The 15,098-nt window shown below is 39.1% G+C and overlaps 1 protein-coding gene across 1 annotated transcript; it reads right to left on the bottom strand.

Moving 5' to 3' along the window:
* Positions 1 to 2,007: 2,007 nt before the first annotated feature.
* LOC115798409 (GDNF family receptor alpha-1-like) lies at positions 2,008 to 3,755 on the bottom strand. Its single transcript, XM_030755256.1, has 3 exons — positions 3,321 to 3,755; positions 2,570 to 2,878; positions 2,008 to 2,117 (listed from the first exon to the last, which is right to left on the bottom strand). The coding sequence occupies exons 1-3, from the start codon at positions 3,358 to 3,360 to the stop codon at positions 2,008 to 2,010; spliced, it is 459 nt and encodes a 152-aa protein (XP_030611116.1). The 5' UTR covers positions 3,361 to 3,755.
* Between the last annotated feature and the right edge of the window lie 11,343 nt (positions 3,756 to 15,098).

The raw sequence follows: 15,098 nt of genomic DNA, 5'->3' as shown, positions 1-15,098 counted from the left end.
TGCTTTAGAATTAGCCAAAAGTGTGTTTAAAAAAAAAAAAAAAAAAAAAAAAAGCATTGGACACCATTTTATCATGCAACAGATCAGCGATCATAAAAAATTTGGCCAGAAATTTCAAAAGAGCTATGCCGGGGTGAAGAGGAGGAATATTCTTCACTGACCAAGTAGATCAACCAATCTCAGTTTCACTGAGCTCTATTCCACGTGTTGACTGAGGGCAGGGCAACATCTCAACAAACATGCTGAAGTTGACTGCAATAGAGGCTGAGGAGAGCTATACCAGTTACTTTCTTTGTATGTTTCTGTCCAATCACTTTTAACTCCAAACTTTGGGATTTATGCAATAAAAAGGCAGCATTTCTGTCAATCTTCTTCCTGTACTGATTTTAAAACTGCAAGTCGAGTCAAATATTTATTTGGGTGGTATACCAGTCAGAATGGTGAGTATGATACCTTCACAGTTGACCCGGGGGATACAGTACGCATCATTCAATCTTGGCTCACATGTGCATCATTTTACCCTTTTGATTGCCTGAGGCCTGGCTTAGTTGCAGGCAGGAATGAGGTCACTTATGGCAAATGGATTCCTGATATCTAGACCACCGTGTGATTGATTTATTTATTTTTAGAGACTATGGCTGCTTACATTATAATGGCTCCTCAGTGCCGTCTCTACTTCCTGATTGATCTTGCTCACATTGTCTAGGTAATCTACATTATTTCTTATAATAGCTTAATAATGACAAGTAAGTCTGCCAGAACTCCGTATTCTAACTTGCCTACTTTAATAAAAGTATATATATTTTTTAAGTATATCTTGATTTAGATTTTTTTCCATTTATTCAGTAGGATTCTTTGGACTTTTTGGTGTATCTGCTGTCTCATGGAATCTGCATTAAGCACATGATTTTGCATGAATATTTCAAGCTGATTTTTTTTTTCTTTTTTCTTGACCTTTAATAAATCTTACTTTGTTGTTGTGGAGGCTTTATCCCTTTTGCAAATTCAATTTTCTTTCAATTCATCACGGTTTCTCATTGCCATACGTACAGTATCTCTTCAGTATATTTCTATTATTCCAGTGCAGGTGAGAAATGTCAATTAAAGTAATGTTTTCTTCTTCTCATCGTTGAAATACGGTTATGCCATCATCTGTGGAGCAGCGCCACTGTGATATGCCAAGTGGATTCAATCATAGCAAGAGAGAGAGTGAGACATGGAGGGAGAAAGAGAATCAAATGACCACTTTTTTTTTTTTTTTTTTTGCAATGAAATGGTAGCTGGCCAGTGCAATAGACACCCTCCTGCTGCCAGAAGCCCAATATTGAGGCGTGCCAGAGAGTTCACTCTCTCACACACACACACACACACAAACACAGAGAGAGAGAGAGAGAGAGCTCTTGTTCTATCAGTGCTATTGAATGCACACAGATGGTTAATTGCCTCACTGTGAATGTGTTTATGGGATCTCTGCAGATCTAAATTTGGGCCCACCTAGGTGTACACTCCCTGGTCCACCTGCACTCTTTTGACATTTGAGGGCATATATGGCATTTACCTTTACAACAGCAAATCAGTCCTGTTTTGCTTTTCTCTTACTCTTTTCAAACCAGGCATTCAGCGCTCAGAGGCTCCTGCAGCTCAGACAAAACAGGCTCTACGCTAAAAGGATGATTAATTCAAAACTAGCACATAAATGCTACTTCCAGTGTTATACTGTGACAGTGGAATAACATGCAGACCCCCTCATCATCGCTCTGAGGGTTGAGAGTGAAATACACTAAATTACTCTGCTCTGTGTATGGTGGGTCACAGTGGCAGATAAAAGCTTTTGTGATGGATAATGGGCGTTGAAAGCTGCTGCCTGAAGCCAGACAGCAATAGCAAAAAGTGGTTGTCAAATAGTGACAGATTTGTGGCAGTGACGTGGTGACTTAAGCTGAGTTTAAAGAACAACTGAGAAATAATGGCCGTGACTTAACACTACACAATGTCCAAACTGAAACCTTAGGAATGCAAAAACTGCTTCTTACCAGCTATGATGGGAGCCAGGCGGAAGATATCCGAGAGCCGGCTATTGACTGGTTCATATGGAGAGTATTCCAGCAAATCATTACCTGCATGGCAAAAAGAAAACATAGTATAGTTGGTGTGGGTCCAGTGCTGTCCAGTGTTCTTTAACAGCACAATATCAAATAGATATTCCCTGTTAAATTTTCATGATGATGCAGATATTAATTTGTGATTTAATGAAACAATTTGACCTTAGGTTTGCATTTATCATGATCATACAGTACTGTAACTGCACTGTGGTATTACAGATATGCTCTGTCTGAATCGGTCAGAAAATGATACCTGCTTGAAGTCATAAAGAGATGCGTAGACTGCTAAACTTTGATGCGATATATATAAATACATTATATTCCTGTGCCTTTAAATAAATACGTTTATATGCTCAGTAAAAACTTGTAAGAGTGTGTTTATTGGTGCTTTTACTTCAGCAGTCGTTATTCATGTTTCTTCCTCTACCATAAACCCATGAAATCAGTGATTCATTCATTTGAATTACCCTGTAAACTCTGATATATGCTCCAAAATATCCGCAAACAGTTCTTCTCCTTCTTCATGCCTCTTCTGCACCGACAGTTGTAAAGGGGGCTCTGCTTCATGGCATCTATAGCGCTGCGGCATTCGCCCTGCGCCTCGGGACCGTGGACCGCGCTGAAGTTGCTCTCCCTCCCCGCCACACACTGCCTCATTGTCCGGTACTTGGGGCTGCAGGAGTACTCCTTTAGACATTGTTCACTGGCCTTTACGCAGTCCAGTCGGACGGCTCGGGAGGCTGAGCTGCTGTCACCCTTTAGGGCGAACACAGAATCTGGGAGTAAGAAACAGTGAGTGAGAACGATTTGTGGAGTCCGCGTAAACTACTTTACTGATATTGTATTACGCACAACTTAGACATCTGTCTGCAAACGCTGTTTAACTGGAGTCTACTTTTAATGTATTGTTTCCGAAATACACTTATACATTGTTACTGACACGCAAATATGCAATGAGCACCAGAAAAGCTATGAACCCCAAAGGCTCACGATCGTGTCCCAGCAATCAGAACAAATCAATTAAATTATTAACTACTGTTTTGCCCTTTGGCGAAGGACGCGCCTTATTCATCAAACCTATTACCTGTCAGTACCCTTCCGTTTGTTCAATTTATTTAAATGAACTGCAAAGGAGCACATGGCGTTTTAAAGTGCATATTTATGTTTATATTATAGCCTGAACAATACAGGAATTCAACAGATGAATGTGGCACTTACCCAGAAAGGACAATATAATGACAAAAGTTGTTAAAATCATTGCGCTTTAGAAGATTTTTACGAGATGTTTCGGGGATTAAAAGAAAATGACACGAGAACTTGTAAAACACATCCACTTTTCCTCTGGTTGGGCAGTAAGTGAGCCAAAAAGACGAAGCATTCTGTAGATCCAGCAGTGACAATCCCAGCTCTCCACCGGAGTCCAGCAGCTAAAACCAAACCGTGCGAACCTGCCGGACTTTAGGACGATTCAAAAAGCAAGTAAGACGTAAAGAAGCGCGCTGACGGGCCATCTCCACTTCACCCTGCTGCTCACATCAACTCCTGTTTATCTGCCCGCTTGCTTAGTCCGACGCAGTCTGCGGGTTTGAGGAGGAAAACTTTACAGGGCCCGGGAAAGAGTCATTGGAAATCACAGTAAAACCCTAAAACAACCAGTCCAACTTCATAAAATAGATTATTTTATTTTGAGCAGTCCGTGTGTTTTATTCTACATCCATTTAATTTAAAAAGAAAAAAAAAATATATTCCGTTTAACTGAAGGGACTTATTAGTGCAAAGACAAAATAGCGCCGTTTGATCTGCTCTGTCCTCCTCTCCGATGGAAAACGCAGACACTCGAGATGCAGCGCGTGAGGGCGTGACGTCATACAGCTGTGCGCCCAATAACCTTAATAAAGCCATTAACACCCTCCATTTACATCAAGCTGCTAAGGCAGTCGCAACAAATGGATGGCCAGCAGCGAACAGGTTACACGTGTAAAAGACGTGTAAGAGCGTTTCAGCTGGATGGAGTTCATTTATTAACCTCGCAGAAGATCAACATTTGTAATATCTTATTATATATTTATGTAACCTGCAGGGCCAGGCACGACACTAAAACCGAATAGGTTTGAAATAAATCTTTCATGAACAGCCAAATTGCAGTGATTTTTAAGTGTTTGGATATTACTGAAGGAAGCCCCCCCCAGCTTTTTAGTATGTATAGAAACCATAGTTTACGCACTTCAGTCAGAAAGACTGAGGAGACTACATCTTTTTTTTCTCTGAAGAGCGTTGAAAAGTTTCAAAGTATTTGAATCGCTCAAATTAAACAGCACCAAGGGTAAGTGGAATTGAGCAGAAAAAAATATTGCTTCTTTATCTGAAATTGCAGTTACTGTATAAATTGTGATAGCTGCTGACAAAACTTTTTCTATCAAAGTTTGTTTTTGTGCACTGAAAAAAAAAAAAGCCATCAGATTTAGAGAATGGGTAAAATGAGATGGTTGTGTTCAAGAATTTACTTGGCAGTCCTTGCACCTTTTCCACAAATTCTGCCCCCTCCTGCCACTAATAATGACAGTATATTACAGAATTATAATGTTATGTAGAAAGATATGCTATGTACAGGACGTCTGATGTTGTGCCATGCTCAAAGGCATTTCTGCAGAAAACTCAAAGAACTGATGGTGGAAGTAAGCAGCCTTGCCTAAAGTATGACCACCTCTGCTAACATCAGGAGAAATAAAACATTAACCCTAAAGGGAAAAAAAAAAACCCCTAAGAGTCTGACTTTACACAGCAAATGCCATATGAGTACAGGTGTAATCTACAAACTGCACTGATCAAAAAAGCAGGATGCATCAAGAGCTGGATGGTTTATCACCTCTGCTCAGCATTTTTCTGAGGGAACTCATGCACTGATAATTTATTTATTTATTTTTTTAATATAACAAGTCATACAGCTGTCAAAATACACTCAGATTCCAGAACACCTTCCGTTTATTTATTATCCTCTTTATTCTCTTTAATTTACCTTGGGTCATTTTCTTCCCCCCAAGCAAAATAAATGTGTAAAATGTGTACAAACTGGCTAAAGAATAAGAGGAGAAGTGCAGTTATGACATCTTTGCAGGATTATTTATCTTGTAGAAAATGTGGAACAGCAGAGAGGCATTCAACTGTCTCTTGTAGATACATATTTTTGTTATTTCACAATAATTTTTGCTTCCTTGCAATATGCTTTGCATTCATTCAGATCTATGAAAACAGTTGTTGTGTTGATCCAGTGCAGCCAGTTTAGAATAACATTTAAAGTAGAAATGATCCAACACACATTACCCATTTCAAAAGATGTGTCTGCAACATAATGCAGCTCATGGAGGTGAGAATTGCTGCAACTACTCTGCCGGGGTGTACTACTGACGCTGAGGATAAATATAGTTTTTAACTTACTATGCCGCTGTATTTTCTGACTTTTTGGATGGATAGTCTGTAAATGCGGAATGAAAAAGTAAATGCAACCCTCATTAAAGGGAAATATATCAGTTCATAAAGGGATTTCACAAGACTTTCTAAGCATGCAAAGAGTGAAGACATTTTTTTTCTATGACTAACTGTTCTGATTTAGAATGAAGAAACTTTACCAAATCTGTATTGCATGGTTCGTAATGTTTGTAATAAATGACAGGCAGTGATTTCTGAAATAATGAATGCTCTGATAGTAATCATTCTGTGCATCTACTGCAATCTTTCTGTAATGTGAAACAGAAAAAAAGTATTATCACTGTTATAAAGTCAACTAAGAGCACACGTAGAGGCAAAGAGTATGACAGTGAGTTTGTAAGCAAATTGATTAATCAATCAGCTGTTTGTAGGCAGGTTAAGCCAGAGTGTCCTTTCAAAACTTTCAAAATATTTGTTAAGCTGCATGAAACAAACAAACAAATGCAATGATTTGCAACTCTCAACAACCCATATTTTATTCACAATAGAACACAGAAAACATATCAAATGCTTAACCTGAGAAAATTTACAACTATAAAACAACTGAAGGGGATTTTGAATGTGATGGCAGCAACATATCTAAAAAAAAGTTTATACGTGGCCATGTTTACCACTGTATAGCATCTGGTAAGGTCTGGGAAGACCAGACCAGTTGCTGGATTTTTAGGACAGGGATATTGTCATTTGTGTCTGATATAGGATTCTACATAGCTGCTCAGGCCTGGGTTGTCTTTGCTGTATATTTCATTTTAGGATGCACCAAATGTTTTCGATCGGTGAAACGGCTTGACTGCAAGCAGGCCAGTTCAGCACCCAGACTCTTTTAGTATGAAACCATGCTGTTTTAATAGATGCAGTATGTGATTTAGCATTGTCTTGCTAAAATATGCAAGGCCTTCCCTGAAAAATAAATACATTTTCAGCCTAGTCCCTTGCACACAGATTTCTTCAGATTCTCAGAAATTTTTGATGGTATTATGTACTGTAGATGATGTGATTCATTCAGAGTCTTCATAATGCCCCAACAGGTTGCAGCAGATGACTGCCCCACCCTGAACCTGGTTCTGCCGGAGGTCTCTTCCTGTTAAAGGGGAGTTTTTCCTTCCCACTGTCATCAAGTGCTTGCTCATAGGGGGTCATTTTGACTAGTGGGTTTTCTCTGTAATTACTGTAGGGTCTTTACCTTACAATTATAAAGCACCTTGAGATGACTGTTTGTTGTGATTGGTGCTATATAAATAAATAAAATTGAATTGAATTTGACAAACATTATTCTGAAATTGTTTCACTATTTGTAGACCAGTTTTTGCAGATTGCTGAACCGCTGCCGATCTTTACCTCTGAGAAACTCTGCCTCTATAAGATGCACTTTTTACACCCAGTCATGTTACTGACTTGTTGCCAGTTAACCTAATTAGTTGCAAAATATTCTTCCAGCTGTTTCAGCCTTTAGTTGACCCTGTCCCAACTTTTTTGAGATGTGTTTCTCCCATCAAATTTAAAATGAGCTAATATTTTTTATGAAATAGTAAAATGTGTCAGATTAAACATTTGATATGTTTTCTACATTCCACTATGAATAAAATATGGGATTATGAGACTTGCAAATCATTGCATTTAGTTTTCATTTATATTTTAGACAGAATCAGAACTTTTGTTTGGAATTGCAGTTGTACACACTTACTAATATTGGAACCTTAAAATTATTACATTGTCTTAAATCCAGTTTGGATGGGCCTTAAATATTTTAGTCACATCATGGTGAGAATTTTCATTCCCTGTGTTGCTCCCTGATGCCTGGCAGTTATTCACCTGGCAAAGAGGAAGCATTATTAGTCAGCCTGCTGGTAAATGTTTGGAAATGGAAACATTTAAGTGTGACGACAGTTAGTCTTGGTGGTTAAAGCCAGTTCCAGAAATTGCTTTTGGCAAAGGTATTTTAAACTTAGATAATATTTCAGGCAATTATCTGGGACAGTGTTCTTGATCCGAATCAGATTAATTTTACTTTTGTACTGACATCAGTCTGTTTATTTGGAAAAAGTACAATTTCACTTTTGATATGTATTTCCATCACCAGGTTAATCAGCATTTCCTAGTTTAAGTACAAGGCAGACACTAGGAAAGTTGACTTGTATATAATTTGTTATTAATAATAAAGTTGCAAATTTAAGAAACACATAATAATGAAACTGTCAAACGCAACTTCGACTTGCTCCCACACTGTGCCAACAGAGATTTTTAATGGGGGAGTTTGCTTTATATCCAATATACTTCATATTATAATTTCTCCTCATCTATGAAGTGTGTGCAGATTATTGGATGGTGTCGTGTAAATGCACTTTTGCTATTAGAAAAAATATATAATCATATACCGGCACCACATGAGGCAGTGCTAATTATTAACTAGATATTTGCTTACACAGTGTTGTGTATATATCAGGTGTCAGTAAAATCTTCCTATGTTAAAAGTCAAAGGATCATTTAATGACTATTTGGATTCTTAACCCTTTGGGTTGTGGGGTGGTTGTAGCCTAACTCAGCTTATAAGGAGACAGACAACCATTCATGTCCACATTCACACTTTCGGCCAATTTAGAATCACCAGTTAACCTAACGTACTTGTTGCTCTTCTGCATGTGGAACGTAGAGCACATGCAAATTCTGCGCAGAGGACCCAGCCAGACAGTGTATTTGAACCCAGGACCTTCTGGTTGTGAAGTTACAGTGCACAGGATGATGCACAATTGTGGTTTTATGTCACTAGTGACCACTGGAAGCGGGCCCTTCACTGTTTTCCAGTAGGTAGTGTTGTTGCCTGCATATGATTTGCTATACTTAACCAAATCAAATATCTGTACAGCAACTGGAAGAAGCGTAAGCTCTGAAGTTATTTGCTAATTCATGGGAGGACTCTATATTACTTTGCAGAAGCTCCCTTTCAGCATTTCCCCCCCCAGGGTCATCATTCACGTGACATGTCCCCCAAGAATACTCAAGCTCTTGTAGTATGAGAACACCTGCAGGTTGAGATTTATTAGCATGGAACTGATATAATGTATATCACAAGATCAACATTAACCAATTACCGGGTCCATAGGCCAATTTCTGCATCATTCACTTCATGATATAAAGATTAATGTCTCGTTAAAGGCCCAAGAGAGTAATTTTGTTGATCATAAAAATAAATTACTCGTATACAAATGTATGCTATCAAAGAGTTTGACTGAGCTCTAGCTATAGAAGAGTTCTGCATGGGTCTCCACTGATTACCTTTTACTGCATCAGACATCGTGTGAAAATACTAAATGTAAAACTGATTTTTATAGCACTGAATAATGAACCACGGTAGGTTCAATAAGTGGCCATCAGAAGCTGGTTGTAGGCTGCCTCTAGGTCAGCGGCCTGTGGTTGGTTTAGTTCATTCTGGTTTCAGTTGATTCCAGCTATGACATGATTTTCTGTCAGAAATGAACACAAAGCATGAGCATGAACTTCTTAAACCCCTCTGTTGCACAATCAGCTTCTTCACTGTCCATCTGCATGCTCGCTGTGTTCCAAATGCCCACCGATGTGGCAAAAAATATGTCGGAAAACACAGCTTATGTTGGCGCCAGAAATGTGAACTGCGTGGGTGTTAATCAGGAGCATGAAAATAGAAGCATGGAAGCTGTGTATGCTTTGGGTTAGTGTTGACCAGAAACTCTCATCTATGGAAAGCAATGGGTTTTCTTCTATTTTTGCCAACACATTGAAAATGAAGCTGAAGATAAGTAAGTCAATTTAATCATGTAGAATGCATGGGTAATTTGACAACTTCACATGAATTTTGTGATGTCTGGATACTATTAAAATTTATATAACCACAGCTGCCATTGCCCATACAAATAGATATATTATAGACACAATTATTACTAGATTTATGTTGTTTTTATTTGCCACAGTTACACTAAAGCAAATTGCACTTAAACACTAGGCAATTTAGCATAGTATCCTTAGTACTTTTAATATGGCAGAATATTTCCTTTTGATAAATGTTGTGCTCATTTTTACCGTATTGGCTTGGATATATTCTTCTTCTTGATATTCATAGAGCTTTCTAGCCTATAAACTGTTTTGTGGGTATAATATTTCTTCATATAAGTGGACCTCTGGGTGTCTGTGAATAGCTGGAGCGTGTGTTTTCTTTTGGAGAATTGTTTTTATTAGATAAAACAGCTGTTTATGAAACAGGGATCATATTTCTGGAGCAGCCTGCAAAACCCCTCAGTGAAATAAGGAGAGACAACAGTGCCATCTAGTGGAAAACACAACTATGCACAAGCTTTTTTGACCTGCTGAATCATTGTCTGCTGTCTGAATTAAAAAAAAAAAAAAAAAAAGTCCCCATGAATTCATTGACTGCATCGCTCTGATAATTTTATCTCATGTTAATTTTTCAAACATGCTTTAAGAGACCTCCTTTAGTTGGATCTCCACTGCAATCAAATCAACTGTGCCTTGAAGTAAACCCGCTCCATGTTTCCTAATCAAGTAAGAGATGAACAACAGTCCTAACCGTGTTGTTCCTTTGATTTGCATTTTAATGTTTTTATGCTGTTCTTCCCACTTTAGAATCTATAAATGCATCATGTAAAACCCTCTGAAAGGCTTTGTGTATTATGATATGCTACACATGCCTTGTGTTGCCTGCAGGTACACTGTCCACAGTCAAGACCCTTGCTGTCTCCTATTAAACATTTAAACTCTCATATTAAACATTAAACTGAACTGAACACGAAAGCAGCCTCTGTTCAAATCAGTTTATTGGTTGCAGCATATGGCATTGTGGCTTTAAGCAAAGAATTTGTCTTAATTTTGTTTAAAAAATTCATTTGAATAAGATAAAATTATGTTTTATATCCAAAAAAATGAAAATTTTTACATGTTACAAGATACTGCTGCTACATGCGTGCTTAAAGTGATACGCTGAGACAGGCATTGTGATGTATCTGTGCAATGTGAGCAACATATTGTGATATTATTGTGTTGTTAGTTACGCTGTAATTTCCTCTCCTATATTAAATTTCTTGCTGTCTCTACTTTCTCACTCCGTCTGCAGAGAAGTTGTTTCCTCCAAACACGACAACTCAAGAACAATTCGAAATAAACCAACAAACACACTTTCACCACAGGTTTCCCCTGGAGAGCTGATGATCTGATTAGATTTTGGGAGTACCTTGCTGCATTAATTTGCATATCAGAGGTGCGCATGGGGAGAAATGCAGGTCATTAAGCAGCTCAAATGCCTCGTGTTTTACTCACAGCTTCCCTGTGGCAAGAACATGGCCAGTTTGGTCGTGATTAGTATCACTCAAAGGTTACCTTGATTGAGCTAAAACTAAGGGGAACAACAGGCAGAAATCAGAACAGTGAACTGGACTGAACAAGATGAGACCCGTATCCTAGAGCTCCAGAGCTCATCTCTCTTTTCCTCACTGACCCAGAAAAAACATGATTTTTGCTCCCATGTTTTCATGCTGTGGTGGTAATGGAGGATAAGGATGTAAATGGGCTTGTCTCAGATATCTGCGACTAAAGGGAGAATATGACATCAGTGATAAAACAAGGAGTGATAGTGCCAGCTTGTACTACAAGTGTGAGTGAAAACGCATAACTAAGTCAGCAGTCTCAGTCTCTGCCGTTTACACGAAGCCGTTTTCACTGGAAACGGTGTCGTTTTGATGCGTTTGCCTTTCGTTTACACGATGGCGTTTCAGAAACGATCCGCGTTTACACGAGGACATGTGAAACGATGAAAACGATGTAGTTCCCATGCCAGGCCACAAGTTGGCGTTGGTTTTCTCTTTGCAGTTTGTTTACGCAAGACGCGCATGCGTGGAGTGACACAGTAGGTAGTGCGGCAAATTGTTCATTACTTACAAAACGGCCAATGTGAGAGGTTTTGTGTGGACCGATGATGAGGTTGGATCGCTGCTGCACACAACGCTGAATTACAAAACGGTAAAAACACAGGAAAAGCATAAGAAGCACTCGTGAATCCGCGAGTACTGTTTATCAGTTTGCGCGTGCGCGAAAAACTGGCCGTCGCAACCATAGTGCGCATGTGCGAGTCGAGCGTTTTCAAATCACCCCGGTTTCAAGTGTTTACACGAAAACGCAAGCCGGTGCGTTTCTGAAACGCTCCACTCTGGACCCCGTTTCTGAAACACATCGTTTTCAGTCTGTTGTCGTGTAAACAGAAGGCCGAAACGCATCAAAACGACACCGTTGTCGTGTAAACGCAAGGCCGAAACGCATCAAAACGACACCGTTTCAAAATGAAAACGGTCTCGTGTAAACGGCAAGTCAGGTCAGCGTGTTTTTATTCGGAGCCTGCGTTCACTCAGCATCACTCAGTGTCACTCAGGACATGTCCATCTCTTTAGCAGTAGAAATATGCATTTTTCATGATAGAATAAATATGGTGCCCAAATACAGCCTCCACTTTCCTTTTCTGTCTACCTCTGTACCTGCAGTCCTCCACCTCAGGTTACTGTCTCTCGTAAGAGGAGTATTTTTTATTAAATTAAATCAGGTTTGTTTTTCTTCTAATTTGTGAGGTTTTAACATCATTGTTCTGGTTAAACACTAACTTTAATTTTAGCCCCAAAATTTTCTGTTTTTCCACTTTTATATGAGGAACGAAGCGCCGCATGACTATGTATGTGCGTTTGTCTTTCACTTAAAAGGTGCTGAAAAATTATTTACTGCAAATTACCTTGTGACCAGTCAACATATGGGCACACACAAATAAATACACACCCAGAAAGGTGCACACAGCCAGCTGTCAATTAGAAAAGACAACATGATAAGTAAACAGATTTATGGCACTGCTCTGCTCATGTGGCACCTCCCCTTGTGTCAGCTGATAGCAATGCCCATTCATTCTATCATTTAATCCATTCCTTACTGAGGAGAGCAGGCGTACATGAAGACCCAAGTGTGAACATGTGCATGCATACGATCTGTTGTGCATAATAAAACCAGCAGGGGACAGTGTGGTTACACCACTGCAAGAGCAAAGACGCAACACAAGCCTTGAAGTGATAACACCACTGTGAAGATAATCTTTAAAATAGTGCTGAGTGTTGCACTGCCTTTGTCTCATCACCTCAAATGTTCTGGGAGGATTCAGCCATCATGCCATGATCTCGCAAGCTTCATTCTGGAAGCACAATCTCTCTCTCTCCCCCAGTTCCATTGACCAAAACTCAAAGCTGAGGTGTCAGAGCCGGTCATGTGGAACAGTTAATTCTTTTTTCCCCCTTCCCATAAGCTCAGTATTTATGGGTTCGTTTTAACTCTGCACATATATACACAGACTGTGTGTGGGCAGTATCGCAGTCCAAGAGGAGCACAACGACCTAGCTTCATGTTTATAAAAACAAGACTATAGCTTCTAACAATTTTGTCAAATTCGCCTTTTTTTTTCCCAGCTGGTTCAATTCCAAGTTGCTCCTGCCTTATAGTAATGCTGCTATTGTTTTAACTCCCCACATTTATCCTGCCCTGTCATCCTTGTGGAGTTGGTGAATAGAATGCAAAGCTTTGGATTGGGGGGGGCGGGCTTCTAACATTGCTTTACCTCCTTTTTTTGATGTCTGGCTTTCTGTTTGGTCCTCCAGTTGGTTTGAGGAGAGAGAGAGGCATAGATGGGCTTGTTATAAACTTGCTCTGTTCTCATAGAGCGATTACAACAAGCTGCTGGTAGTTGCTCCAATTTGGGAAGCTTCCAAGGTGGTTACATAAAATGGTCTTTTCTGGAGATTGCATATGTTTTTACAGGGGTATTGTAATATTTAAAAAAAAAAAACCTAAAGAATTTAGGTTTTTAGGTAATGTTTGTACAACTACATATTAGAATTTAGTACAATACAGCTACCTGAAGCACAAAAAGGATACAGTGAGGCTTTTTTTTTTGGAGAATAGACTAATTTTGCTCTTGGGGATGCCTACAGCTAAATGCATGAACAATTTAAACTTCCTATCAGTACTTTGTAACCTTACAAAAGAATGAAACTAGAATCACATCTTCCTTTCATTTTAACCTTCAGAATTTTTATCAAAGGTTTTCCATCAGCTATACTTTTTTTTTTTTTTTTTACAGCAGCTTACTGTTGGAATGCATGAAAAATGCAGTGCAGTTGTAGAAAATTCATTGTACATGGAGGCACATATTTTCCCTCGTGAACCTTTGTACTGACTGATTTCAATACATTTCCGAGTGTCAATAGAACACATGCACCCCTCCAACAGTATTGGCACAGTGAAGCCAATCCCTTTATTTTTGCTGTAGGCTGAAAACATTTGGGTTTGACATCAAAAAATCAATATGAGACAAAAGATCAACACCTCAGCTTTTATTTCCAGGTATTTACATCTGGATCTGATACACGGTTCAGAAGATAGCACCTTTTGTCTGAACCCAGCCATTTTTCTGGTGAGCAAAAGTATTGGAACATGTGACTGACAGGTGTGTTTTGTTGCCCAGGTGTGTCCTGTTACAGTGATTCAGACAATAAATAGCAGTGAATGTCTACACTCAGTTATATAAACTTACAATTGGTGTATAAAAACTGTATAAAAGTGTATAAAACTTAACATTTAGTTGCAAATCCTTTGCTTGCAATAACTGCTTGTGACGCACTGTTGTCACTAAACCTTTGCATGCTTTTTTTGTGATGCTTTTCCAGGCTTTCACCACAGCTTCTTTCAGTTGTTTGTTTTTGGGGGTGGGGTGTCACTCCCCTCAGTCTCCTCTTTAGCAGGTAAAATGCTCTAGTCTAGTATAAAGCCTTTCACTTCTTGCCCCCGATGAACTCCTCTGTAGTTTTGGCAGTGTGTTTCGGGTCATTATCTTGCTGCATGATCAGTTTGGTTTAAATTGACAGACAAAATGTTTCTGTAGACTTCTGAGTTCACTGTACTGCTGCCATCATGTGTGATGTTACCGATGAAGTTTAATGAGCCCATCCCAAAAGAAGCCATGCAAGCCCAAGCCATGACATCCCCTCCACTGTGTTTCACAGATGAGCTTGTGTGTTTAGGATCACGAGCAGATCCTTTCTTTCTCCAAACTTTAACCTTTCCATCACCTTCAATCTTCTCTCAGCTTCACAGTTGCTTTTTTTTTCAAACTGAACGTAGATATCCAGCGCTATTTAATAATCAGTGTAACAGGACACACATGGGTGACAAAACACATCTGTCAGTCACATGTTCCAATACAAAAGGTGATATCTTCTGAACTGGGTATCAGATCCAGATGCAAATACCTGGAAATAAAAGCTAAGATGTTGATTTTTTTTGTCTCATATTCATCTTTTAATGTCAAACCCAAATGTTTTGAGTCTACAGCAAAAATAAAGGGACTGAACTCACTTTTCCAATAGTTTGGGAGGGGAGTGTGCATGCTAACATATACGGCACCTAAAACTGTGATCATGTCATACATTTTCTCACATCTGT

This window comes from Archocentrus centrarchus, chromosome 19, assembly GCF_007364275.1.
Source record: "Archocentrus centrarchus isolate MPI-CPG fArcCen1 chromosome 19, fArcCen1, whole genome shotgun sequence".
Taxonomy (NCBI): Eukaryota; Metazoa; Chordata; class Actinopteri; order Cichliformes; family Cichlidae; genus Archocentrus; species Archocentrus centrarchus.
The sequence above is the reverse complement of the archived record's forward strand: the minus strand, read 5'-3'. Positions and strand labels throughout refer to the sequence as shown.